This window comes from Nyctereutes procyonoides, unplaced genomic scaffold, assembly GCF_905146905.1.
Source record: "Nyctereutes procyonoides isolate TBG_1078 unplaced genomic scaffold, NYPRO_anot_genome, whole genome shotgun sequence".
In the NCBI taxonomy this organism is placed as follows: Eukaryota; Metazoa; Chordata; class Mammalia; order Carnivora; family Canidae; genus Nyctereutes; species Nyctereutes procyonoides.
The window spans coordinates 73,612,737-73,640,736 of NW_026575146.1; the positions used below are offsets into that span (position 1 = coordinate 73,612,737).

At 49.0% G+C, this 28,000-nt stretch overlaps 1 protein-coding gene across 6 annotated transcripts; it reads left to right on the forward strand.

Annotated features, from left to right (window-relative positions):
* Positions 1–407: 407 nt before the first annotated feature.
* Positions 408–27,986, forward strand: PLEKHA4 (pleckstrin homology domain containing A4). 6 transcript variants are annotated; one of them, XM_055311681.1, is made up of 20 exons: positions 408–910; positions 1,346–1,435; positions 2,586–2,693; positions 4,275–4,347; positions 4,461–4,561; positions 4,727–4,836; positions 5,387–5,602; positions 5,974–6,253; positions 7,266–7,340; positions 10,005–10,052; positions 10,191–10,271; positions 10,423–10,572; positions 12,306–12,404; positions 14,676–14,816; positions 16,245–16,344; positions 16,417–16,493; positions 25,342–25,503; positions 26,411–26,469; positions 27,071–27,183; positions 27,502–27,986. In XM_055311681.1, exons 2-20 carry the CDS (start codon positions 1,352–1,354, stop codon positions 27,759–27,761), a joined length of 2,337 nt encoding a protein of 778 aa, XP_055167656.1. In that variant the 5' UTR covers positions 408–910; positions 1,346–1,351; the 3' UTR covers positions 27,762–27,986. The 6 variants fall into 6 exon arrangements, with proteins under 6 accessions (XP_055167656.1, XP_055167658.1, XP_055167661.1 ...); XM_055311682.1 differs by having other exon boundaries at positions 409–910; positions 6,046–6,253; XM_055311685.1 differs by having other exon boundaries at positions 409–910; positions 6,085–6,253.
* The last annotated feature ends 14 nt before the right edge of the window (positions 27,987–28,000 follow it).

Consider the following 28,000-nt stretch of genomic DNA (forward strand, 5'->3'; position numbering starts at 1 on the left):
TCCTCTCTGGAAAACCTGGTCCTGTCCACCCAGAAACACCTTTCCAGATGCCGGACTCCGTTAACAACTCAGGAGTTCTAACTCCAGGCTCACACCTTTACACCTTTTCGTGTATCCAGAAGTGTGAGCCCCCTCTATTCCAGGATCTCAGCTACCTCCTTTTAGGGTACAGTGACCCGGGCCCTGGAGTCCAGGCCCAGCTCCTCCTCTCCAAACAGTTAGGAATCCCAGCCCAGCAGGGACCCAGGAGTCAGGGGAGCCCCAGCCCCTCCCCTCAGCTGTGGGGGCAGCGGAGCCAGGGGTCAGGCTTGGAAAGGGGGGGGGAGGCCAGGAGGGGCGGGGTCAACCGGGATTGGAAGGGGAGACCGCAGCGTGGGCGGCTGGCAGACCAGCAGGGAGGAAAGAGAAACGGAGAGGGGAGGAAGACAGAAGGGGAATCTGAGAGAGAGGAGGAAACAGCGTCGGTGGGGACAGAGATAGAGAGAAGGAGGAAGAGCTAGAGGGTGGGGGTGGGGGGAAGAACGAAATGGAGACCTGAGGAAGAGACTCTGTGTCAGCCCGAACGAAAAAGATCTGGAACAGAAACAGAAAGACTGGAAGGGAAAGTGCTGAGGTGGGGGGCGGGGAAGAGAATGAGTGAGAGAGAGACTGGAGGAGACAGATTGAGAACCGGAGAGACCAGGTGAGGCCAGAGACAGAGACACTCGGAAAGAAAGGGAACAGTGATCAGAAGAGGCAAGAGACAAAAAAAAAAAAAAAAAAAGCAAAAAAGCGTGTGAGTGAGCAGGTGAGAAGGGAGACAGGTCTGAGAGGTAGCCCCCTCCGCCCCCCCAGAAAAGGAGGGACACTGCAGCTGGGAGCCCCAGCACCCACACTGTCCTCTCGCTCCGTCTTTGGGACCCCAGAGCTGGTAAGTTCCCTGGCTGGCCTGGGAGGGAGTGCCTGGGCGTGCATTCCAGGCGTCCCAGGGCTTGGCAGGAATGGCTTGGGGGGGTGTGTGGGAGGGCAGGAGACAGGTAGCTGGGGGCTGCTGGGAAGAGCCGGAGAATAGGGGCTCCCTGAGCACAGAGAGGGTCAAATTCCTGGCGAGAGTGCAGGGGGCAAGAATAAAGGAGCCCCTATTCTCTGTCTTGGGCTGCTAGCAGCTGCCAGTGCCGCCCACCTCTGTTGGCATCGCTCTCGGTATGCAGTCCCGGGCCAGGGCCTCCCCCAGCCCCCCAGTCCCCAGACAACGGGCTCTTTCTCCTCGGCCTCCTCCGACCTGCGAGCTCCTGACCCCGGCTCTGTCCCCAGCCGGGTCAGCTGCAGAGACAAGGCACACAGCCCCTTTCTTTCTCTCCCCAAGCCCTGGATGGAGGAGGGCAGACCCCGGAGCAGCCTCAGCCTGGCCAGCAGCGCCTCCACCATCTCCTCTCTGGGCAGCCTGAGCACCAAGGTTGGAGCTTTTCGGAAGGGGTGGGGAGGAGGGCTGAGCTCTGGGCTGCCCCATCCTCCTGTTTCCCAGCCCAGGGTTCCGTGCCAACCCAAGGGATTCCCGTTGCTAAGAGCAAGGATCCGTAGCAGTGGGCTCTGCTACACCTAGTAAGGTCCCAAATTGCCCATGAGGCCCAGCTAGGAATTCAGAGGCACTCCCAGCTGTCCCCACCCCTTCGTATTTTCCTAATTTAACCAGAGTAACGATCCTGCTGGACTCTGGTTGCTAAGATAGGGCTACTCCCCAGCCATGAGGCTCCCTCCAGGAACTCAGGCAGTGGCTGCCCTTGACTGGGACCGAGAACTCCCTATCCTACCTCTAGCCATCCTACCCAGTTTTGAAATCCTATAAGGAAAGACCTTTCTCTGACAATGAGGACCCAAGAGGCCTGAGACACTTGTGTCACAAATAGTCACCCCAGGCCAAAGTCTAATGACAACACTCATTTCTTTGTCGTCTGCCACTCTGTTTACTCATTTCCAGTTTCCCCAGTTCAGAATCTAGAGATTCAGTCCCAACCTTGGTCAGCGGCATCCCCAAGGAATGGCTTCCTGTGGGACTCTGGCTGTGTATGCCTGAGATGCCTGCATGGACTGGAGAGGGGGCTCCCCTCTATTGGCAAGGAGGGGCTTGGAGCCATCTCTCTGCCCTGGATGTGGTTGCTAAGAGATGTCACTCCCTGGCACTGAGGCATCCTCCCATTCAGCTGACCCATCACCAGGGACTCAGCATGGATGTCTTTCCTGGTTATGGGGACCTCCCAGGCAGTATTTCCAATTCTGATCCCAAAGACTGCACAACATCTCTGGCTCTGGTGGCCAAAGGCATCCTCTCCTTGGCAGCAGACCCTTGATTCTCCCATCCCTCCCCCATCAGTCAGTAGCTTTTTCTTTTGCCTTAAACACCCCCCCCCCCCCCCGCCAGTCGCCTATTCAAAGTGTCTGTCAACTGGTACCATGCACTTCCAATTCTGATCTCAAGATTCAATCCCCTCCTCGGCTTGTTTTCTAAGGGCAGCTGAGCGAGGGCCTTGGGTTGCCTGCATCCCGTGGCATTGCCTCCCCAGGCCGATCCAAGGCCCTGTTCATCTCTGTCCTCCATCTCTCCTCAGAAGCCTACCCGGGCAGTAAGCAAGGTGCACGCCTTCGGGAAGAGAGGCAATGCGCTCAGAAGGGATCCCAACCTCCCAGTGCACATCCGAGGCTGGCTTCATAAGCAGGTGGAGTGAGCAGGAGAAGGGAAGGGACACTGAGTGTCGCTGGATGCTGGGTCCCTGGCTGTCCATTGTTTCTCTTCTTCCCAGTCTCCAAATTTGTTTTGTTTTGTTTTGTTTTCTAATGGTGCTTCTCCCCTTTTTATGCCATTGTTCCCCGCACCTGTTCATTCATTCATTCAGTGACCACTTCCTGAATATTTATAACGTGCCTAGCCCAAATAAGACAAATAAGTTATCTATAGTCTGTTGGAGATGGGGTGGGGCAGGGATGGATAATACATAAGCATATTTCAGATGGTAGGGATTGCTATGAAGAAATAACACAGATGGGATGCCTGGGTGGCTCAGTGGTTGAGCATCTGCCTTCGGCTTAGGTCGTGAACCCTGGGTCCTGGAATCGAGTCCTGCATCGGATTCCCTGCAGGGAGCCTGCCTCTCCATCTGCCTATGTCTCTGCCTCTCTGTGTCTCTCATGAATAAATAAATAAAATCTGGGCAGCCCTGGTGGCCCAGCGGTTTAGTGCCGCCTTCAGACCGGGGCGTGATCCTGGGGACCCAGGATCGAGTCCCACATGGGTCTCCCTGCATGGAGCCTGCTTCTCCCTCTGCCTGTGTCTGCCTCTCTCTCTGTGTCTCTCCTACAAATAAATAAAATCTTAAAATAAAGAAAGAAAGAAAGAAAGAAAGAAAGAAAGAAAGAAAGAAAGAAAGAAAGAAAGAAAATCTTAAAAAACAAAACAAACCACACGAGGATACGCACAAAAGTCTCAGTGGGATGAGAGGCACAGTTTGACTCTCTGTCAGGGAAGGCATCTCTAATATTACATTTGAGCCAAGAACTGACCAGAAGGAGCCTATCATGCTGGGATCAGAGGGAATCTGAAAGTGAGCTCTAGGAGCGCTCAGACTCCAGAATAATCAGACCAGAAGTCTTAGTATGCGAAGTTCCTGCCTATATGTTGTATAGTAGCTCATTTCAGCCTTCCAGTAACTTCCCAATCCCCAATTAATTCAAGTATCTAGCCAGGAGATGACTAGTCTAATGGCATAGTTTGACAGGGGTGGAGCTAGGAGACCAACTCAGGTCTGACTGTGTCCAGAATCTGTGTGAGCTCAGCCACCACACTCTAGCTTCCAGCTCTCCAGCTCAATCTATTGCATCAGACATGTGTCTGTTCCTCTCCTCTCTCTGGGTTTCTCTGTCTCCAGGTGTCACTGTCTTTTCTTTCTTTCTTTCTTTCTTTCTTTCTTTCTTTCTTTCTTTCTTTCTTTCTTTCTTTCTTCTTTCCTTTTCTTTCTTTCTTTTTTAATTTTATTTATTTATTTGAGAGAGAGAGAGAGAGATAGCCAGAGAGCACAAGTGGGGAGGGGCAGTGGTGGAGAGAGGGAGAAGCAGACTCCTCACTGAGCAGGGAACCCACGTGGGGCAGGATCCCAGGACCCCAGGATCATGACCTGAGCCCAAGATAGACTCTTAACCGACTGAGCCACCCAGGTGCCCCCCTGGGTGTCACCGTCTGCCTTTCCACATTTCCTCTCCGCACTCCCCTTCTACTCAGGCCTCCTCTCTCTCTGTTTCCCCAGGACAGCTCCGGGCTGCGGCTCTGGAAACGCCGCTGGTTCGTCCTCTCCGGCCACTGCCTCTTCTATTACAAGGGTCAGTGCCCTGACTGGGGAGGGATGGACGCCCCCTCCCCCCCCCCCCGCCCTTTCCCTTAGCCTCCTGGCTTCAGATCCTGCGCTGTGGCTGACCCCAGCCCTCTTCTGCAGACAGCCGCGAGGAGAGCGTCCTGGGCAGCGTCCTGCTCCCTAGCTACAGTATCAGGCCCGATGGCCCAGGGGCCCCGCGAGGGCGGCGCTTCACCTTCACCGTGAGTCTGTCCATCCCCCGCGGGCACTAAGGCACTAGGCCGTGGGGGCGGCCCCAATAAGGCCGAGCATTCATTATTGGAGCTAAAAAGGCTTGACCAGGGTCCACGGCATCCTCCTTTTTGGAGGGCCCGGGCGTCCGGGTCCCCAGCTCTCTCTCCCCGCAGGCTGAGCACCCAGGCATGAGGACCTATGTTCTGGCCGCTGACACGCTGGAGGACCTGCGGGGCTGGCTGAGGGCGCTGGGCCGGGCTTCTCGCGCGGAGGGGGACGACGGGTGAGCCTAGGTCCTGGCCACGTCCCAGACCTCTACCTCCAATCTGAGCCCATCTAACCGTCACAGAGCCCCTCCCCTTTACGCCAATCACACGTCTTCTGGCTAAGGAGACTCCGCCCTTCAGGCCCCACCTCCAGGGACCTTCCTTGTCTTCCAATCAGCAAAAAGTCTTTCTCTTCTAGACACCGCCCACCGTTTTGTCAGGCCCCACCCCTTTATCAAAATTACTCACTCTCTGATTGGCTTCCTCAGAAGTCTCCACCCCCGAGGCTGCCACCTAAGGAATGTCAAATATAAGAGGAAAGTCCCGACTTTCCCTAAGTTTCAGGCTGGAGACTCTGGGACTGGATGGACCTTGAAGCCCTGACACTAGACACTTCCACACAAAGGGCCTCGATTTTCCCATCTGCGAAGTGGGAACAATTTACAGTGCACCACCTACCCTTTCTTTTATTCTGTGTAGGTTCCCGTGTGCTAATCCACAAAATGGGAATGAGGGCTGGTTATGAGGTACAAAGGAGTGATGTCTTTTTCTGTGCTCACTTATTAGTGGACGACCCAGGTCACCTGCACGTCCCCAGCCTGGAGAGGGCCCTGGAGGCCCTGGTGGTCCCCCAGAGGTGACCAGAGGGGAAGAAAGACACCGCTTAGAGTCACCAGAGGTGGCTCGGCTCTCCAGAGGTCATGGAGGACCCGGACTGCTCACTCCCAGCCCCATAGCCGATCTCCAATCTGGACCTCGGATCCGGAGGACCAGGAGCCCGGAGTGAGTTGAGGGACTCTGGGTTCAGAAGGTTCTACAGGGCTGAGTGTCAGAGGAAAAGCTATGTTGGGGGCATGCCTAAGAGAGGTGGGGACTGGGTCTGTTTCGGGATATGACTTAGTGCTTTCTCCCTTTAGTGGATGTGAGTTGCTAGAGTTCTCATGGGGTGGGAACCCATAGGGGGGATATCCTAAGGAGGAGATGCCACAAAGGGAGAAATTATTATTCAGTATCTGGGTAATAGAGGGGGGGTTCTACTGTAGAGGGACAGTGAGACACACTGAAGGGGGATGTGTCCCCATGAGGCTGACTGGGTGGGTAGTGGGGAAGGTGGCTCTAGGTCACCCAGTTCCCCTATTCTCTCCTCCCAACAGCCTGTTCACACCCCTCTCCCGCCCTCCCTCCCCTCTGAGCCTCCCCCGGCCCCGTTCTGCTCCTGTACGCAGACCCCCTCCATCCTCTGGTGACATAGCACCTTTCGCCAGACCCCACACCCCTCTGAGTCGCATCGATGTCCGGCCTCCCCTGGATTGGCCTCTCCAGCGCCAAACACTGTCCAGGCCACCCACCCCCCGGCGAGGACCCTCCTCTGAGGCTGGGGGAGGAAGGCCCCCCAGGAGTCCCCAGCACTGGAGTCAGGAGGCCAGAACACAGGTGGGCAGCGAGGTAATGGTGAAGGGGACTGCATTTACCATATGGCCATGGTCTAGTTTGCAGACTCCTGGGCACCATGGGGATTGTGGTTCAACATAATAAGGGCTGGGGGCAGCCCCGGTGGCTCAGCGGTTTAGTGCCTGCCTTTGGCCCAGGGCCTGATCCTGGAGACCGGGGATGGAGTCCCACATCGGGCTCCCTGCATGGAGCCTGCTTCTCCCTCTGCCTGTGTCTCTGCCTCTCTCTCTGTGTGTGTCTCTCATGCATAAATAAAACTTTAAAAATCTTAAAAAAAAAAAAAACCATAATCAGGGCTGGGATCAGATGGAAGGGCAAGTGGACTTCATCTTCCATCAGCCCTCAGGGCTGTCTTTTCAGCCCAGTCTCTGGCCATTACACCTTAAGTATTATGGGAGTTGTAGTCCAAAATACTGTCACGCCAAGACCATCCTGGGAGACGTGGTGTGATTGCATCCGTTTTGTGTCTCCAGTTTATCTTTCCAAGATGGTCACCTGCTATTTCCTCTGAGCATCATGGAACTGTAGCCCAGAATATCCACAGTTAACCACAAATGTGAGAGTGTAGACTGCAACTTTCATCTTCATCCCCTGGGGCAGTTTTGCCAGGCTTATCCATTTATTATCATCCTATGTGTCCCCACAGTGGTACATAGCTGGAGAACAAGTAGTTGAAGTTCAGAGACCCAGTTTGGTTTTTTTTAAGGTTTTATTTATTTATTCATGAGAGACGCACAGAGAGAGGTAGAGACACAGGCAGAGGGAGAAGCAGGCTTCACACAAGGGAGCCCGATGTGGGACTTGATCCCGGGGCCCCAGGATCATGCCCCAAGCCGAAGGCAGGTGCTAAACCGCTGAGCCACCCAGGGATCAGAGACCCAGTTTTGAACTTCAAAGAGTCTCTTAAGTTATATCAATTCTGGACACACCCACTCTAATATTTGTTACTAAAACAAGTAAAATTCTCAACATTTCTATTTAATATTCCTCCCAGGTCCCCTCTGGCTCCTCCACGTATCTCCAGCTACCCCCGAGAGCTCCTGGGACACGGGCTTCCATGGTTTTATTGGTAGGTGTCCTGGGGCACCTTGAATCTGCTGGAGCCTGTCTTTCTTTTTCTTTCTTTCTTTCTTTCTTTCTTTCTTTCTTTCTTTCTTTCTTTCTTTCTTTCTTTTTCTTTCTTCTTTTCTTTTTTGTTTTTTAAGATGTTATTTGTTTATTCATTAGGGACACAGAGAGAGAGAGGCAGAGACAGGGGCAAAGGGAGAAGCAGGCTCCATGCAGGGAGCCCAGTGTGGGACCCGATCCCAGGATCATGGGATCAGGAACCTAGCCAAAGGCAGATGCTCAACAGCTGAGTCATCCAGGCATCCCCCTTTCTTTCTTTCTTTCTTTTTTTTTTTTTAATTTTTATTTATTTATGACAGTCACAGAGAGAGAGAGAGGCAGAGACACAGGCAGAGGGAGAAGCAGGCTCCATGCACCGGGAGCCCGACGTGGGATTCGATCCCGGGTCTCCAGGATCGCGCCCCGGGCCAAAGACCGGTGCTAAACCACTGCGCCACCCAGGGATCCCCCTTTCTTTCTTTCTTTCTTTCTTTCTTTCTTTCTTTCTTTCTTTCTTTCTTTCTTTCTTTCTTTCTTTCTTTCTTTCTTTCTTTCTTTAGAGAATGTCATCTCCTGGACTAGTGTACCTAGAGAAGACTGGATATTTCAAGGTCTCTTGACACATACTTCTATTTGTTTCCTAGGGCTGTCACAAACTGGGTTGCATAAATATAGACTCTCTCTCCATTGATTCATATCATCTTCTAGTTATTTATTTCAGTTTAAATTTTTTTTCATAGAGACCATGTATGTTCTTAGTTAACTCCTAAATTCCTGATAGTTTTTATAGCTATTTGAATGGAATCTTCTTCTTATTTTATTTTATTTTTTCAAGATTTTATCCATTTATTCATGAAAGACACAGAGAGAGGCAGAGACACAGGCAGAGGGAGATGCAGGCTCCATGCAGGGAGCTCGATGTGGGACTGGATCTTGGGTTTCCAGGATCACACCCTGAGCCAAAGGCAGGCGCCAAACCGTTGAGCCACCCAGGGATCCCCCCCCCTTTTTTTAATTTTTTTATTTTTTATTTTTATTTTTATTTTTTTTAATTTTTTTTGATTTTTATTTATTTATGATAGTCACACAGAGAGAAAGAGAGAGAGGCAGAGACACAGGCAGAGGGAGAAGCAGGCTCCATGCACCGGGAGCCTGACGTGGGATTCAATCCCGGGTCTCCAGGATCGCGCCCTGGGCCAAAGGCAGGCGCCAAACCGCTGCGCCACCCAGGGATCCCTATTTTTTATTTTTTTAAAATTTTTTTTTTTTTTTTTTTTACGATAGTCATACAGAGAGAGAGAGAGGCAGAGACACAGGCAGAGGGAGAAGCAGGCTCCATGCACCGGGAGCCTGATGTGGGATTCGATCCCAGGTCTCCAGGATCGCGCCCTGGGCCAAAGGCAGGCGCCAAACCGCTGTGCCACCCAGGGATCCCCCCCCCGCTTTTTTTTAAATCATATTTTCTGGCTATGGATGGTGTAGAAGTATGCGATTGATGTCTGGAACTTCATCTTTCACCTGGCACCCTTGCTAAATGTCGTCTTCTTTTTTTTTCTTAAGTTTTCTTGAAGTAATCCCTATACCCAAAGTGGGGCTCAAAGTCAAGACCCCAAGAACAAGAGTCACATGCTCCACTGACTAAGCCAGCCTGGCACCCCTGAGTTCTCTTATTCTAATTACTGTTTGATTTTCTTGATTTCTCTGGGTCGATGAGCATATCATTTTTAAAAAATTATTTATTCACAAGAGACACAGACAGGCAGAGACATAGGCAGAGGGAGAAGCAGGCTTCCTCTGGGGAGCCTGATGTGGGACTAGATTCCAGAATCGTGCCCTGAGCCAAAGGCAGATGCTCAACCACTGAGCCACCCAGGCGTCCTAGGCTTATTATTTGTAATAATGACAGTTTTACTTTTCTCCTTCCTATCTTACATTTCTATTTGTTTTCTTTTTCTTTTATTATAGCACAGGTCAGGATCTCTAATACTGTGTGAAAAAAATTTTTTTAATTTTTATTTATTTATGATAGTCACACAGAGAGAGAGAGAGAGAGGCAGAGACACAGGCAGAGGGAGAAGCAGGCTCCATGCACCGGGAGCCCGACGTGGGATTCCATCCCGGGTCTCCAGGATCGTGACCTGGGCCAAAGGCAGGCGCTAAACCGCTGCGCCACCCAGGGATTCCTACTGTGTGAAATTGTAACAATAGTACTGAATGTCCTTATTTTTAGTTGTAAAAGAAGTGTCTAAATTTTCTCCGCTAATTATTACATTGCTGCAGCTCTTTGTTAATAGAATCCATTGGATTCTCCTAAAGCCAAGAAGCTGACAGATTGTCCACAGTGCTTTGCTAAAGCTTGGAACAAAGCTGATAAGGGAGCTCCTGGGTGGCTCAGTCAGTTAAACGTCCGACTCTTGATCTCAGTTCAGGTCCCGATCTCAGGGTTGTGAGTTGAAGCCCCACATTGGGCTCCATGCTGGGCATGGAGTCCACATTTAAGAAAAGGGGGTGAGGGAAGCATATAAGGAGAAGGAGGTCTGTCAATAGAACAAGGCTTAACTCACCAATGAGCTACAAGAAAGACCTGACTGTCCACTTGACCTCTGGCTTTTCTCCTTCTCCTCAGCCGGGTCCCCCGCTGGACTCAACTTTTCACCAAAGCCTGGAGACAGATGTAAGTTCTCTGTAGTCCAAGCCTTTCCAAGTTCTCAGAGTTGGGGGAGAATGCTTTAGATGGGGGTGGGGGTGGCAGGGATAACAGGGGGAAGAGCCAGGTCTGGTCCAGAAGTAGCTCCTGTTCTCCTTTCTCCAGACTCTGTTGACCAAGCTGTGTGGGCAGGACCGGCTCCTGAAGAGGCTGCAGGAGGAGATAGACCAGAGGCAGGAGGAAAAGGTACGAGGCTTTGAGGAAGGACATTTGGCCTCTCCGCCTGCCTCTCCCTTCCTGATCTCCATCATGCCCAAGGATTTAGGAGGACACCTTTTCCCTCCTCCTGCGGCTGAATGTGGATTCAGAAGTTTAACCACCTTCCATCTTGGTGCAGGAGCAGCTAGAAGCAGCCTTGGAGTTAACTAGGCAGCAGCTGGGCCAAGCAACCAGGGAGGCTGCAGCTCCAGGGAGGGCCTGGGGGCGCCAACGCCTCCTGCAGGACCGACTGGTCAGCGTGAGGGCCACTCTTTGTCACCTGACTCAGGTGAGCATCTGGGAAGGAGCGTGTCCTCCCAGGAGACCTGAGGACTCTGCAGGTTGTTAGTGAAAGGGACCTGGGGGCAGAGGCTCATGGAAAGGTTGTTCTTGAGAATTCCCCTGTGCCCAATTTTTTTTTTTTTTTTTTTAGGAGAGGAGGGGCAGAGGGAGAGAGAGAATCTTTTTTTTTTTTTTTGAGAGAGAGAGAGAGAATCTTAATCAGGTTCCACACCCAGTACCAAGCAGGACATGAGGCTCCATCTCACAGCCCTGAGGTCATGACCTAAGCTGAAATCAAGAGTCAGATGCTTAACCAAATGCACCACCCAGGCTCCTAGCTTCTCCCCAAGTTTTAAACCAGTCATCTTGATGGTCTTAAAGGGTGAGGGGGAAGCAGCCAAGAAACAGCAGACTTAATTTAGTGGTTTGAGAGGGAGAATTAGATATGAGCTACCTATCTTTGGATCTCAGCCCCTATTCCTACTCATTGTAGCTGTGTGACCTTAGAGAAGTTACTTAACTCCTCTGGGCTTTAGATGCCTCTTACATAAACTTGAAATGATAAAAGTAATATTTATTTCATGGGGTCATTGTAAGAATTTTATGAGTACATATATATTTATACATAACATGAATGAATATTTAGCAAATAAGATATAAGATCCTTTATATATTTATATATAATATATATACCCTATAAATACATACATTTGTATACAAATTGCATAAATATCATATAAATATATACTATATAAATGTATATGAATATTTAACAGGTATCTGGTATATAGTAAGAAATATTTAAATGTTTGGCTATAATTATATACAGATATTATTATCTGTAAAATGGAGGCATTAATAATACTTACCTCATGAAAATTAAATGAGAGCTGGGGTGCCTGGGTGGCTTAGTAGGTTAAGAATCTGCCTTTAGCTCAGGGCATGATCCCAGAGTCCTGGGATAGAGGCCGGCATTGAGCTCCCTGCTCGGTGGTGAGTCTGCTTCTCCCTCTCCCTCTGCTCCTCCCACTTCTCATGGTTGCTTGCTCTCTCTCTCTCTCTCTCTCTCTCTCTCTCTCTTTCTCCTCTCTATCAAATAAATAATTTTAAAAAGAGAGAGAGAGAAAGAAAATTAAATGAGAGCTAAGAATATTGCCTGGTATATGGTAAGTGCCTAAGAAATGTTAGCTGCTATGATGATGATGATGATGATGATGATGATGGTGATGCTTCCCTGGGGGGCATTTGGGGGTTGTGATCTTGAATCTGCAGATTCTGCCTCCCTAGGGGAGTTCAGGGGTAATCAGGGAATTTAAGGAAATCTGTTATTTGTCTACATCAGCAGCTCATTGTAACAGCAAGTTCCATATAGATGTTGGGGATCCCAGTCTGAGCAAAAAGGCTCTTTTTTTTACAAAATATTTTATTTATTTATTCATGAAAGACAGAGAGAGAGAGGCAGAGACACAGGCAGAGGGAGAAGCAGGCTCCTCACAGGGAGCCCGACGCGGGACTCGATCCTGGGACTCCAGGAACACGCCCCGGGCCGAAGGGAAGCGCTCAACCGCTGAGCCACCTAGGTGTCCCAAAAGGCTCTTGAGAATTGTAGTCCTTCTACCCTCCCCTGGGGACCAGGGATCAGGCTTTCTTCCTCCTTGTCAGCTGGGGAAAAAATGGAGAGAGTGAAGATCTGGTGGGTGGGCATCCTGACCCTGTGTCTCCCCATTTTCGGGACCCAAGGAGCGAGAGAGGGTTTGGGACATCTACAGCAGCCTGGAACAGGAGCTGGGCACTTTGAGGGAGACCCTGGAGTACCTGCTGCACCTTGGTTCCCCCCAGGTATGTCCCCCAAACTTCACTCTTGCCTCCATTTTCTCCTGGAATCCCTTTTGGCATTTAAGCTCCTCCGCCTGTGTCCTGTCCTTTCATTTTAAACTCCTTATTGGACTTGCTTTTTACTTGAAGGCCTGCCCAGGTTCAGAACCACTCCCCCTTCTGGTTCTTTTATTTATTTTTTAAGATTTTATTTATTCATGAGAAACACAGAGAAAGGCAGAGAAATAGGCAGAAGGAGAAGCAGGCTCTCTGTGGGGAGCCCCAGGTGGGACTCAATCCCAGGACCCCTAGATCATGACCTGAGCTGAAAGCAGACACTCAACCACTGAGCCACCTAAGTGCCCCAAGTGTCCGACTCTTGATGTCAGGTCTTTTTTTTTTTTTTGATGTCAGGTCTTAAGAGGTTATGATCTTGGGTTGGTGGGTCCAAGCCCACAACATGAAACAAACAAACAAAAAAAACCCACTGACTTCTAGTATTAAATGTATACTCAAAGATTTAAGCTCTGCTGTCTTCATGTTAAACCCATACCTCTAAAAAAAAAAAACAAAAAAACAAAAAAAACATACCTCTTCTTCCTAAAATCCATCCCTCAACTCCAATCCCCCACCTACTGGTGTTAAATATCACTCAATACCAGCAATGTATGACAAGAACCAAATTAGGTTTATTATAGGAATGTAAGGTTAATTAACATTTGAAAATCAGTCCATGTATTTCACATTTTCTTAAAAGGAGAAAGGTCACATGATCATCTCAATAAATGCAGGAAAAACATTTGACTAAATTTTTTTTTTTTACATTTGACTAAATTTAACATCCATTAATGATAAAAGCTCTTAGCAAAATAGGAATAGAAGGGAACTTCCTTAATCTGATAACATCCAAAACAACCTACAGCAAACATAGTTGGCAGTGAAATATTGAGAACTTTCTGCCTAATAGCTGGACTAAGACGAGGGTGTCTGCTATTACCAGTTCTAATTAACATTGTCCTAGACAGTACAAGTCTAGGAAATAAACGTATAAGGACCAGAGAAGAAGAATTAAATCTATTTTTATTTACAGATGATACATGATTCTATAAATGTAGCAGATCCAAAATAATTTCCAGCTATGCTATTAGAATAAACAAATTCATCAAGGTCACTGAACGCACGGGTAGTATGCAAAAATCAATTATCTTCTATGTTAGTACCAAATGAATAGAGAATAAATATTTATAAGCATTAGTGTTTGTAATTGGAATAACAAATTAAATATCCAGGAAAAAAAATCTAATGAAAGATATACAAGACATCTGTTCTGAAAGCCACAAAATATCACTGGGAGAAATTAAAGAAAACCTACATAAATGGAGAGATATATCATGTTTGTAGAAGGAAAAATACATAATGTAAAGGTATAGTCTCTCCAGATTGATTTATAATCCCAGTACACATCTTTCTTTTTCTTTCTTTCTTTCTTTTTTAAACATTTTATTTATTTATTCATGGGAGACACAGAGACAGAGGCAGAGGCAGAGGCAGAAGCAGGCTCCATGCAGAGAGCCTGATGTGGGACTCGACCCCAGGTCTCCAGGATCAGGCCCTGGGCTGAAGGCGGTGCTAAACCGCTGAGCCACCTGGGCTGCCCCTCTTTCTTTCTTTCTTTCTTTCTTCTTTCTTTCTTTCTTTCTTTCTTCTTTCTTTCTTCTTTCTTTCTTTCTTTCTTTCTTTCTTTCTTTCTTTAAGTACTCTCTACACCCAAGGTAAGCCTTGAACTCACGACCCCGAGATCAACAGTTCCAAGCTCCTTGGACTGAGCCAGCCCTGGGAAATTTCTATATAGAAATTGACAAACTGATTCTAAATTATATCTGGAAGTGCAAAAGATTAAGAGTAGCCAAAGAGACCTCCAAGAACTAAGCTGGAGGAATAAGACAAGTAAATGTCAAGTCTAACTGTAAAGCTACAGTTAATAACATAATGTAGTACCAACACAAGTTTAGACAAATGGACCAAAGGAATAGAATAGGGTATTCAGAAACAGTCTCACATATTTATACACTCATCTATGTATAACAGAGGTAACATTGCAGAGCAGAATAGAAAAGACAATGTTTGTGATAAGTGGTGAAGAGTCACAAAGAGGGATATTCACAAATATAACCTCCACATGCATACATAATCCATTTATGACTCCATAAATAGAGCTTCATTGATTGCAGACCCAACTTTAACCCTCCTCGCATTTTCCCACCTTTGAGTAACAGATTTCTTTCCTCCTCCCAGGACAGAGCATCTGCTCAGCAGCAGCTATGGATGGTGGAAGACACACTGGCAGGTCTGGGGAGCCCCCAGAAACCACCCCCCAACATGGAACCTGACTCCCCATCCCCTGCACTCCAAGGCGAGGAGTCATCAGAGAGGGAGGTGAGACTCACAAGCCTGTCTCCCCATCCCCAACTTTCTGTCCCATCTGCCCTGATCCCACTCGTCACCCACTCATCTTTTTTTCTCTCCCTTTTTTTCTCTCAGCTAACCAACTACAGGCAAGTATCCTAAGCTCCAGAAGCTTTTGTTTCTTTGCTTGTTCCATTGTGATCATAGCCCAGTGGTATGCTGGAGCCAGCTCCCAACACCTCCCAAGAGCCAATTGTGTGCATCTCTTCTCAACTCCATATTCAGTGATGTCATGTTGGTAGCTTGAAATTGGCCACGGTGGCCGTACTTACACCACAGAGATTGGCAACGCTGCAAACCAGGGCTGTTTTCTCCCAGAGAGACATTTATTAAACATTTATGAGACACCACTGATCATAACCTCAACTTCAGGGTCCTGTAAAAAAGGAGAAATGATGATTAGAAAGTGTCTGGCACAGAGAAGGCCCTCAGGAAGCAGGAGCCACTGTTGTTTCTCATAGCTGGGTTAGAGCTGCTGCTTGTCTTGACCATCATTTCCTGTATCTGAGAGACCTGGGAGGTCAGATCCCAGCTCTGCTATCTTTGTGATATTGGTCATCAATCTCATTCTTGAGCCTTGGTTCCCCATCTGTTAAATAGGGATATAATTGCTGCCTTCTGGGTTTATGGAGGAAATTCTTTTTTTTTTTTTAAGATTTTATTTATTCATGAGAGAGAGAAGAGAGGCAGAGACACAGGCAGAGGGAGAAGCAGGTTCCATGCAGGGAGCCCCATGTGGGACTCGATCCCAGGTCTTTAGGATCACCCCCTGGGCTGAAGGCGGCGCTAAACCCCTGAGCCACCCGGGCTGCCCTATGGAGGGAATTCAATGAGATAATGCAAATGCTTTATCACAGCTCCAGATGCATAATTGTTACAAAACCTTGCACTTACAATGCCTCCCTGTGCGTCAATTGCTGTTCTAAGTGCTTTACATGTATGGATTCAATCTTCATATCAAAGATGAAATATGGGGGCACCTCGATGGCTCAGTGGTTGAGTGTCTGCCTTTGGCTCAAGTCGTGATCCTGGGATCCTGGGATCCTGGGATTGAGTCCCGCATCAGGCTCCCCGCGGGGAGCCTGCTTCTCCCTCTGCCTGTCTCTGCCTCTCTGTCTCTGAAGAATAAATAAATAAAATCTTTAAAAAAAAGAAAGAAAGAAAGAAAGAAAGAAAGAAAGAAAGAAAGAAAGAAAGAAAGAAAGAAAGAGATGAAATATGGCCTAGAGAGGTAAGTAACTTGCCCAAGTTCACACAGCTTATAAATGGCAGAACTGAGATTTGAAATGAGACCAATTTTCAATCTTACTCCTATTCATGCTGTCTCAGTTGCTAAGTGCCTGAAAAACAGTAGTTATGATGATAATAAACATCATTCTCCTTTCCTGACCCCTCCAGAGCCTGCCTGAGTCCTTGGAACTGAGTTCATCACGGTCCCCTGAAGCTGACTGGGGGCGGCCCCCAGGGGGTGACAGAGACCTCTCCTCACCTCGCTCAGGTGAGTGTCCTGGGCTGGATGGGACTTTCTTGGCATTCCCTGCCCTCACCAAGTCCCGTTCTGCCCTTCCAGGTCTTGGATCTCCTAGGGTCTCCCGGGCTTCCAGCCCTGAGAGTCACCACCCAGCTTCCCCACAGCCTAGAACCAAGGTAGGTTGGTCCATGTGGCATCCTCAGGCCCCACATCCATAACACTTTAACCTGACCACCACCCACTCTGGGCAGACACCTGGGAGAAAGTTTTGAGGTCATACCCCAGAGCAGAGAGAGTGAGATCTGTTCAGTGCTGAGATTGAATTTTGTCTCTGCGCTTTCCAAGCTGTGTGAGTTTGGGTCAGATATGAATCCTCTCTGCCTGCATTTGCTCATCTGCAAAATGGAGCTCCTAGTAGCTCCTTCTGCCCAGAGCTGATATGAAGATTCAAACCAGATTGCAAACTAAGGTTGAAAATAGTGCTTAGAGGGCCACCTGGGTGGCTCAGTGGTTAAATGTCTGCCTTTCGCTCAGGGCGTGATCCCCGGGGTCCTGGGATCGCACCCTTTGGCTCAGGGCATGATCCCCAGGGTCCTGGGATCGAGTCCCACATCAGGCTCCCTGCAGGGACCCTGCTTCTCCCTCTGCCTGTCTCTGCCTCTCTCTGTGTGTTTCATAAATTAACAAATAAATCTTTGAAAAAAAGGAAAAAGAAAATAGTGCTTAGGTGTAGTAAGGACTTCATTTATTCATTCGACAAATATTTATTAAATATCCTCATGTCTGGGGTCCCCTGGGTGGCACAGTTGATGGAGCCTCTGACTCTAAGTTTTGGCTCAGGTGGTGATCTCAGAGTTGTGGGATCTAGCCCCGCATCAGGCCCTGTGCTCAGTGCCAAGCCAGCCTGAGATTCTATCTCCCTCTCCCTCTGCCCTCCTGCTCCCACTCTCTCTCTCTCAAAGAAAGAAATCTTAAAAAAAAAACACCTCATGGCTGTCCAATAAGATAACCAATAGCCATGTGTAACTATTTAAGTTTATTTATTTTTTTTTTAATTTTTTTAAATTTTTATTATTTATGATAGTCACAGAGAGAGAAAGAGAGAGAGGCAGAGACACAGGCAGAGGGAGAAGCAGGCTCCATGCACCGGGAGCCTGACGTGGGATTCAATCTCGGGTCTCCAGGATCGCGCCCTGGGCCAAAGGCAGGCGCCAAACCGCTGCGCTACCCAGGGATCCCAACTATTTAAGTTTAAATGAATTCAAATGAGGGACACCTGGGTGGCTCAGTGGTTGAGTGCCTTCAGCCTAGGGCTTGATCCTGGTCCCAGATCAAGTCCCACATCGGGCTCCTTCCATGAAGCCTGCTTCTCCCTTTGCCTGTGTCTCTCCCTCTCTCTCTGTGTTTCTCATGAATAAATAAATAAAATCATTTTTTAAAAAAAATGAATTAAAATGAAATAAAATTTAAAAATCACTGTCACTCACTGCATTTCAGGTGCTTAGGGGATACCCCGTGACCAGCAGCTATCCTGCCAGACAGAGCAGACACAGAACATTACCACCATCATAAAAAGTTCTATTGCATAGAGCTGTTTAGGTGTTTCAGGCACAAACATGAACAAGAAGAGGGAAAAAAAATCCTTCCCTCATGAATCCAACCTTCTAGTGGGAAGAACCAGATAATAATCCATCTGCTTGATATTATTATTATTTTTGACATTATTTTATACGCTGTAAGTGCTAAAGAAGTAAAAACAGAACACCAACAGGGTGAGGAGGTAAGGGAAGGAGCCTTGGGTGGAAGAGCATTATAGGCAAAGGGAACAGCCTTTGTAGAGGTTCTGGGGCAGGAGTGGGCCTGGCGTGTTGCAGGAGCCGCTAGAAAGGCAGTATGTCTGGAACCGAGTGAGCGAGCGAGGGGGAGAGGGGTGGAGAGGAGAGGAGAGATGGGTTCTGGGGGTGGATGGTGCTGGGTCTTGGGGTCCTGCCCGGTGAGCCACCGGGAGGTTGCCGCGGCGGATTCTGAGCCGTAAGCGGGAGCCGGCGCCCTCTGCCGGCCATCCGGGGAACAAAATGTGGCAGGAGCACGGAGGCGGGGACCCAGTGAGGACCATCCAGGCAGGAGATAACCATAATTTCCTCTAGGGTAGAAGCACTGGAGATGTCGAGAGGGAGGTAGATTCTCGTTAACCGACCTGCAAACTTTATCCAGGGGACCAGGTGTAATTCAAAATGCAAGAATTTGCAGATCCTAGGGATGCTTCAGTGCTCCAGTCAGCTCAGGTCTTGATCTCAGGGTCCTGGGATTGAGCCCCTCATCGGGCTCCCTGCTCATTGGGGAGCTTGTTTCTCCCTCTCCCTCTACCCCTCCCCCTGCTTGTGCTCTTTCTCGCTGTCTCAAATAAATAAAATCTTTAAAAAAATGATTAGACAAAAATTTGCAGATGCTAGGCTGGTAATAGGATGCATATACTATGTATATGCCAGCGACGTCTGGCACAGCGCCCTTAATCAGACACATTACATTCCTCTAGCAGTACGTATGAATATTCATACTTAAATGGGATTCAATTTATAAATAATGTCTCAATTTAAATGTCAAGGTTTTAAAAATAGAGCAGTGAATAACGAAATGATCCATCGAGTCAGAGTGGAATAAAAATAGATTATAAATACCAGGCACTTTTTATCTCTTTTTCTTAAATATTTTATTTATTTTTTATTAGAGAGAGAGCACACTCAAGTGGGGAGGAACAGAGGGAGAAGGAGAAGCAGACCCCTCACTGAACATGGAGCCCGATATAGGGCTCGACGTCATGACCCTGAGATCATGACTTGAGCCCAAATCAAGAGTTCCATGCTTAACTGACTGAGCCACCCAGGAATCCCAGGAACTTTTTATCTCTGAGGAGAAGGTTTCGTAAAACATTATGTCACACATCCAGGTACAGATGTGGCCAAGTACCTGGGTGTTCGCATGCAGTCAATGCTCATGACATCTGCTGGTGTGAGGACTCTGGAGACAGGGGTCATTGATCAAGCCATCAGCCCCATCATCCAGTTGTAGTTGGAAATCTGAGGCAGGGTTAGGAGTGATGTTCCCTAGGGATGAGGCAAGTGGCCTTTGTAGGGTTTCTTGCTTTGTCCCCTACTCCTTAACAAAGGATCTTGTCTGGAAAGCCTCACGGTTTTTTTGAGGGGGAGGGATTGTTTTTGTTTTGTTTTGTTTTGTTTTGTTTTATTTATTTATTTTTTTAGAGAGAGGGAGGAGGAGAGGGGCAGAGGGAGAAGGAGAGAGAGAATCTTAAGCAGGTTCCACACGCAGTGCGGAGCCTTGTTTGGGGCTGGATCTCATAACCCTGAGATCATGACCTGAGCCAACACTTTTCTAACTGAGCCACCCACCCACCCTGGAGGTCTCATTTTAATTGAGCAAGCCAGTTGGAATTTCTTGGTCACTGATAAACACACAGTGTTGATGATCAGCCATGAACTGTATAGGCGCTGAGGGTAGGACCTCCCCACCATAGGCCACTTGGCATGAAAATTATTCTGAGCTGAAGGCAAGTGAGACTCTACGGGCTCAAGAAAAACTTTTGTCCTTCCTTAACTATATAGAAGAACCTAAATTGAGGGTCTTTCCCAGAATAGGGGTTATTGGCTGAGATAAATTTTATCTGAGTGGCCCATCTCTAGGGTAGGGCAAACATCTGATTCCTAAACATCTGCCCTTCTAAGCACCCTGTGAAATGCATTTCTTTCCTCTGAAGTCCCAGACCCCTGCCCCCTTCTCCGTGGTTCAGATTGACACACATACCTTGTTTTGCCTGGCTGCCTTTGGAATTTCCACGTATGTGTGGATTCCCCATGCATCTGCCATTAAATCTGAATTTCTCCACCTAATATTGTCTTGTGTTAATTCGATTCTTGGTCCAGCTAGAAGGGCCTTTGAAGGGAACAGGCATTCTTGCTCCCTGATAACGGATCACTCATTTCACCTTTTCTTCCATGGGGAGTCATCCCCTGTGCCCCTTATAGTCTCAGTGTCATCTAGGTAATTCTCTTGAATCTCTGAATGTCACAGTAATGAATGCCCAATCGGCAAGTCACTGCTGGGGTCCAGTGAGGGCTTCTCCATGCACCTGACCACTATGGTCAGAAATAACAAGGTTCGGCATCATCTTCTCCCCTGACCCCAGATCTGGTTGCTTGAAGACTTTGGGACAAACAGGTCAATTTATTTTATTATTTTTTTAGGGTTTTTTCCCCCCCAGTAATCTCCATACCCAATGTGGGGCTCAAATTCACAACCCCAAGATCAAGTGTTGCCCATTCTTCCAACTGAGCTGGCCAGGATGTCCCTGCTGCCGGGTCATTTGAAACATTCTCAGAGCCCTTAGTCCTGTGTTGCATTTGCTTTGAGCTCTTGGAAGGGACCAATCCTCCTGTTGCTTCTTTTCACTGTAACCCATGGGGCTGTCTTTGGCTCCTTTGCCCATCTTCAGAGATCAATTAAACTGGAAGTCACCAGTAACAAAAGGCAAGAAAGTATCAGTGGACCGCAGGAGCCTGGGTGACAGAGGCTGTTCCACGACTTAGAGTGATGTCGTATGTCATGACACCAGGTGGATATTGATGCCAAGTTTAGGAAAACACATCAGTTTTTAGATTTTTTTTTTTCTTTTTTGGTGGGGGATGGCAGATAGGAGATTTGGGAAACTGACTTTGAAGGTGGAGCCAGCAAGATCTCCTGGCACAGCAGAGGTAGGGTATGAGGAGTCGGGAATAATGACAAGGTCCTTGGCCGCACCCCACCCCCTCAACCGGGAGAGTGCAGGTCACTCCTGCAGGAGATGAGGCAGGTGTAGGGTGGTGGGAAGGTGAGGAATCCAGGTTTGACTATGCTGATTAATTCTAAACTTCCTGGTTGAGATTGTTCATTCTCATTGGCACTATTTTCTTTTTTTTTTAATTTTTATTTATTTATGATAGTCACACACACACACACAGAGAGAGAGAGAGAGAGAGAGAGAGAGAGAGGCAGAGATATAGGCAGAGGGAGAAGCAGGCTCCATGCACCAGGAGCCTGACGTGGGATTCGATCCCGGGTCTCCAGGATCGCGCCCTGGGCCAAAGGCAGGCGCTAAACCACTGTGCCACCCAGGGTTCCCCTCATTGGCACTATTGAGAGGGAATATCAGGGCCAGGGCCTGGGCCTCCTGTGTACTGTGTTTTGCTGGGCACTGCAGTTGCTGAGCTGAATCAGTCTACATCCCAGGCATTGAGGAGATCTGGGCATGAACACGATCAGAACAGAGGGAGGTGTGTGCTTGCTGTCATGGTGAAAGCACAAGACACTAAGTGACTCCAGAGGGCAGCTCCCAGACAGCCTGGATGTGTTGAGGGATGGTTTCCGGGAGGCAGAGAGACCTTGAAGAATGAATTAGAATTTGCCAAATGGGGAATTCACCAGGGAAACAGCTGGTGCAAATGTCCTGGCCTTAGGAAGTGAAAATCTCTGCTAGCCTATAAGGATGCCTTTTTTGTGAATTTGGAGACTGGGGCCTCCTCTGGGAAGGCGGTGCACGACTTGGTCAATGGAGGTGCCCAGCCCTTGGGCAGTGAACAACCCATACATCTGCACGAGGTGTCTCAGGAGCACAGAACTGAGGCCTCCAGAACCCCATCTGCCAAAATTGCAGGGTTGTTCAATTCAGAGCAACAAACATCTCCTGACTCTTCTTGAATGCCAGGCTGAGTCCCATTTTAGTCCCTGTTTTCAAGGACATACACCTTTTTTTTTTTTAAGATTTTATTTTTATTCATGAGAGACACACAGAGAGAGGCAGAAACACAGGCAGAGGGAGAAGCAGGCTCCCTGCAAGGAGCCCGATGCGGGACTCGATCCTGGATCCGGGGATCACGCCCTGAGCCAAAGGCAGACGCTCAACCGCTGAGCCACCCAGGCGTACCAACATACACCTTTTTAAAAAAATAAAGATATTATTTAGTTATTTGAGAGTGCGGGCGTGTGCACGTGCATGAGCGGTGGGGAGGAGGTAGAGGGAGAAGCAGACTCTCTGATGAGCAGGGAGCCCAACATAGGGCTCGATCCCAGCACCCCAGGATCATGACCCAAGCGGAAGGCAGATGCTTAACCAACTGAGCCACCCAGATGCCTTTGATCAAACATTTAAAAGCATTTCTGGTGCTTACTTATTATCATTATCATAAATACAAAGCCATCAATTAGTCCTTTCCAAGGAGAGGAACTTTGTGATTTTCCCAGGCGTGCGGGCAGGATGTGAGCCTTCAGGGCTGCTTTGAACAGCACTGAGCCAACCATGTGGTTCTGTTCACAGCTCAGGGGTGGTGACTCTCCTGGGTTCCAAGGATTTCAGAGCCCATCAAGGAAGGATATGACCGGGAGGTGGTAGTAGTGGCACACACGAGCTCTATTCGGTCCACACCTGGGCAGTTCGGCCAGTGAGAGGAGTCCCTCACAGTGTGAGACACTCCACAGGTCACTGGCCCAGAAAGCTTGGATGGCCTGTGTCTCTGGGTCAGAGAGCTCCCAAGGGCAGCAGCCGCTTGGAGTCTTTTACAGCTGCTAGTTTATCTTATCTGCAGCTAGCAGATGCGAGGCACTGTTTCCTGTGAGCTTGAAGCGGGCAGGCTGTAAATGTCTACAATTATCTGCCTACTTGGGCTTCGTTTAAAACAAGTGGATGTGGGATCCCTGGGTGGCGCAGCGGTTTGGCGCCTGCCTTTGGCCCAGGGCGCGATCCTGGAGACCCGGGATCGAATCCCACGTCGGGCTCCCGGTGCATGGAGCCTGCTTCTCCCTCTGCCTGTGTCTCTGCCTCTCTCTCTCTCTCTGTGTGTGACTATCATAAAGAAATAAAAATTAAAAAAAAAAAAAAAAAAAAAAAAAAAAAAAAAAAAAAAAAAAAAAAAAACAAGTGGATGTGTGAACCTTGGAATTCAGTGATGGCAGGCTTTGGGCCAATGGTCTGGCCTGCTGCGAAGAAAAAATACAGGTCAATATCCAGGGGCCATCATTTATACAGCAGGTGGACATATGACTCAGGATTGGCCATATCAGAGCAAACCAGACTAAACTAGTGTTCGGCCTACACTATGCAGCAGATCCAAGGTGGCACCCTAGAATTTTCTAGCTAGAGGCTACAGCTAAGACTTCTCTTGCTTCTGATCTTGTTTGTTTAAACAACAAATTTAGGGGCACCTGGGTGGCTCAGTCATTTAAGCATCTGCCTTCGGCTCAAGTCATGATCTCAGGGTCCTGGGACCAAGCCCTGCTTCAGGCTCCCTGCTCATGAGGGAGCCTGCTTCTCCCTCTCCCTCTGCCCCTCCCCCTGCTTGTACTCTCTCACTATCTCTCTGTCAAATAAATAAATAAAATATTTAAAAATAAATAAACAACAAATTTCTTGTCTTAGAGTCGTAGGCTAGAAGTCTGAAATCAAGGTGTCAGCAGGGCATGCTCCTTCCAAAGGCACAAAGGAAGGGTCTGTTCCCAGGCATCTGATATTCCCTTGACTAGTGGGAGCAGAACTCCAGCTGTTCCCATGGCATTCTTGCTGTGTGTGTCTGTGTCCATATGGCCCCAGCTTCCTGGATGATAACACATGTCTCTATCCCAAGAGATCTGTCCCCCTGTTTCCTGCCTGAATGACAGCCTTCCTGCATTTCGTGCCCCCTCTGCCCCCCTTCAATTCAAGCTGGCAGCATTTCTGCTGAGCTGATTTCCTGGATCCACATGTCCTATGCCTGATCTCTTAGCAAACCGGTGGTCCAGCCACACCCTTGGGATTGTCTCCAGAATTCTGGTTTCTTTTTAATGGAGGGCTCTTTTCTTTTTCTTTTCTTTTCTTTTCTTTTTTCTTTTCTTTCTTTTATTTTCTTTCTTTTCTTTTCTTTTCTTTTTCCTTTCCTTTCCTTTCCTTTCCTTTCCTTTCCTTTCCTTTCCTTTCCTTTCCCTTCCCTTCCCTTCCCTTCCCTTCCCTTCCCTTCCCTTCCCTTCCCTTCCCTTCCCTTCCCTTCCCTTCCCTTCCCTTCCCTTTCCTTTCCTTTCCTTTCCTTCCCTTCCTTTCGCTTCCTCTCCTTCTCCTTCTCCTTCTTCTTCATTTAACTCTGTCCTCCTGAACTTTAAGTTCTTAAGGCTAGAAGTCCATGATCGAGGTGTCATCAGGGCCATGCTCCCTCTGAAGGAACCAGGGAAGGTTCTGTTTCAGGCCTCTGTCCTAGCTTCTAGCAGATCCGTGGCTCGTGGCTGCCCCACTCCAGTTATCACATGACGTTGTCCCTGTGTGTGTCATCCATCTGGTTTTGAGGACGAGAGAGAGAGCTCACAAAGCCCTTTCAAAGGCCAACCCAAACTGATCCTCTTGACAATTTTTTTTCAAGATTTTACTTATTTATTAATGAGAGACACACACACAGAGAGAGAGAGAGAGACATAGAGGAAGAAGCAGGCTCCCTGTGGGGAGCCTGATGCAGGACTCAATCCCAGGACCCCGGGATCATGACTTGAGCCAAAGGCAGACACTCAACCACTGAGCCACCTAGGTGCTCCATTCTCTTGACAATTTAGTTAATACATCTCATTCCTCCTTTTGTTGTGTCTAAGCTGAGTCAGAGTTGTTTTTCACCACAAGGAACCCAGAGTGAACAACCCAGCTCCTGACTACCAGTACAAAGAAGCTGGGTGTGTCCAGGACATGTGGGTGTTTGTGAGGCTGTGGCTCTGGATTCAAGCAGGGTAACTGATGGAAATGAGGCCAGACAGGCAGGTAGGGCCTCAAACACCTTTGCCTTGATGGTGCTTGGAGGCATGGGAGGACTGCATCAGCTCTGGCTGTAGAAAGATCCCAGATCCCTCTGAGTCAGTGGTGAACTTACTGGAAAGGGCAAGCAAGACTAGAGGCCAAGAGGTTCAGGGGAGAGAGAAAGGTGGGGGGAGCCCAGGGTTGGAACCTCTAGGTGTTTCTTATCCCCCCAGGTCCCCCTCGCCTGGCCTCGCATGAGTGCTCGGGAGCAGATGGAGAGAATACGCAGAAACCAGGAGTTTGGACGGCCTCTCCCTCGCCCAGCCTCCCCCCGGCTTCTCACTCTGGGGAGAACACTGTCCCCAGCCAGACGCCAGCCTGATGCAGAACAAAGGGTGAGGGGGACAGAGGGTGCAAGTTGGGGCGGTAGGGTGGTAATGGATCTTCTGTTCCTAGTGTGAGCATCCGTTTCTCTCTCTGTAAGGGGATTTCCCTACCTCTTTGCCCAGAGCTGGGTTTCCAGATTCACCCCAACATGTACCTGTGCTGATGCCTCCCCTAGTGGGGTAGGGGTAGGGGCAGAGACCTCTTCACCAATGTTCTTCTTTCAGGATGGGGGTCACGGACCCGTGGGCCTAGCCTGTCTTTCTTAGTGACTATGTTATCAAAGGAAAAAAATAAATGAGCAAGGAAGGAAATGGTTATACTCATACTGTCACAATGGGGAGAGAATTCCAGATCCAAAGATAAGAGTCTCTCGGCACGATGGTTTCATCGAAGACTTCTAGGGAGGAATTAAACTAGTCATCGGCAGGGTGGTTTAACAGCTGGAATTATTTTTGTAATCAGGAGGTGGTGTTTCAGTCAGCTGACACCAGATGTTTATCTCTGTGTCTAGTTAGTGTTAGGGCAACAAGCAGTTCATATAATTGTTTATGAGGCAAAAATTGTGAATTGGGAGGGCCTGTTCCTGGCTTTGTCACGAGCAGATGAGGGTGATCTGGATCATTCAAGCTACCCTGCTTGAATCCAGAGCCACAGCCTCACATCTGTCAGTCCTGTGTAGGTCATATGAAGAAGAGGGGCTCTGCACTAAGTCATTTCCCAGAACGCAAAAGGATATGTGTTGAGGGAATGAGGTGGGATTTTCTTCACCCTTGCTGTTTTCCAGGACTGCATGAAAAATTAAACATTGTCCCTGGGGCAATTTCATTCCCTTTCTGAGCCCTATTCATTTCACCCTCCAAATGAGAATGTGGGAATTTCCAGGTGAGGCATTTTAATGCCCTAATTCCTTTGCAGCCTGTCCAGGGACACTCAGGAGCTCCCAAATGGCTCAGAAGCTCTGGATCCTGGAGCAGGTATAGAACTGGGGCTGGGAGGGGAGAAGCAGGAAATCAGTTTGCCAAAGGGAAAGCATTACTGCTGTCTTTTGAGTTCTCGGGTACAGACTGAAGAACCTTTTAGAGATTCTTGAATTCCTGGGGCATCAGAAAGCCCTAGGTCCGCATGATAACTGCAGCTCCCCAAACTGCAGAACTGGGGGTATAGCAAACTCTGCTCCTGCGTCAGGAAAGCAGGTGGACTTTAGACCGGAGTAGACTACAAATCCCACAATGCACGCGGACATTTATGAAGGCCACGCCCTGTTTAAGATCCTCTAGGGACACGTGCTTGGGACTACAACTCCCAGAAAGACGCGCGTGGCACTGCGGTACTAGCTAACTGTAGAAGACCCCAAATCTCTTTTTTCTTTTTTTAAGATGTTATTTATTTATTTATTTATTCTTGGTAGACATAGACAGAGAGAGAGAGAGGCAGAGACTTAAGCAGAGGGAGAAGCAGGCTCCACGCAGGGAGCCCGATGCAGGACTCGATCCCGGGACTCCAGGATCACGCCCTGGGGCAAAGGCAGGCGCTAAACCGCTGAGCCACCCAGAGATCCCTCTTTTTTTTTCCTAGCCCCAGGAACACCACCCCTTATTTGCCGACAGCCGAAGGTCACCGGGAGCGAGTCCTCAGCCTCTCTCATGCTCTGGCTACTGAGGCGTCGCAGTGGCACAGATTGATGACAGGTGAGGGGCTGGGGACTTGGACTCCTGGGTTTTAGGGAAGAGGGAGCCAGAGCCTGGAGTCCTTGCTGGTCGGAGGAGTGTGAGAGCTGCTGGGAATCCTATGTCTGGATGAGAAGAGTGCCGTAGAGGGCTTGGGAGTTCCAGATCCCAGGCAGGAGGGGACAGGGGTTCAAGACTCCTGCGTCAGGGGGGCGGGGGAAGGGAGTGGGGCCAGACCTGTGGGTCTGAGGGAGGATGGGACTGGGGGCTCGACTCCTCGGTCTGAGAGGAAAGGGGTCCCCAAGTTTGCCATTCTCACTTCCCACTCGTGCTGTCTAGGTAGAAACTTGGACTCCCGAGGAGACCCTCTTCCCCCTGCGCCGCCGCCTCCGTCAGACCCCACCCCCCAGGGGACCTCGCCCCCGAGATCTCCAGTGGCTAATTCCCGCTCAGCCGGCTTCTCCCGCGGAGGTAGTGAGCGCGGCGCAGGCCCCGCCTCCTGGGAGCCCACGTGGGAATCCGGGACCGCCCCCCCCGCCGTGACCCAGGAGGAGGGGGCGTGGCCTCTGCGAGTCACGCTGCTGCAGTCCAGCTTCTGACCCGCCCCAGCGCCGCAGCCAATCGGAGCGGGAGGGGCGTGACCCGGGGGTACCGCCCCGAGAAGGGAGCCGCTCTGGGCGCCTGGGGGCGTGATCTGGTCCCCGCGGTGGCCGAGGGTGGGAGACGTTTCCAGGGCCAAAGTTTGGTTTTCCCAACACTTGTCCAAATTCGGATTAAAACTTTGAACTTTTAGTCAATAAATTTCTGTCTGTTTGGGGTTGTGACACTGGGGTCTCTT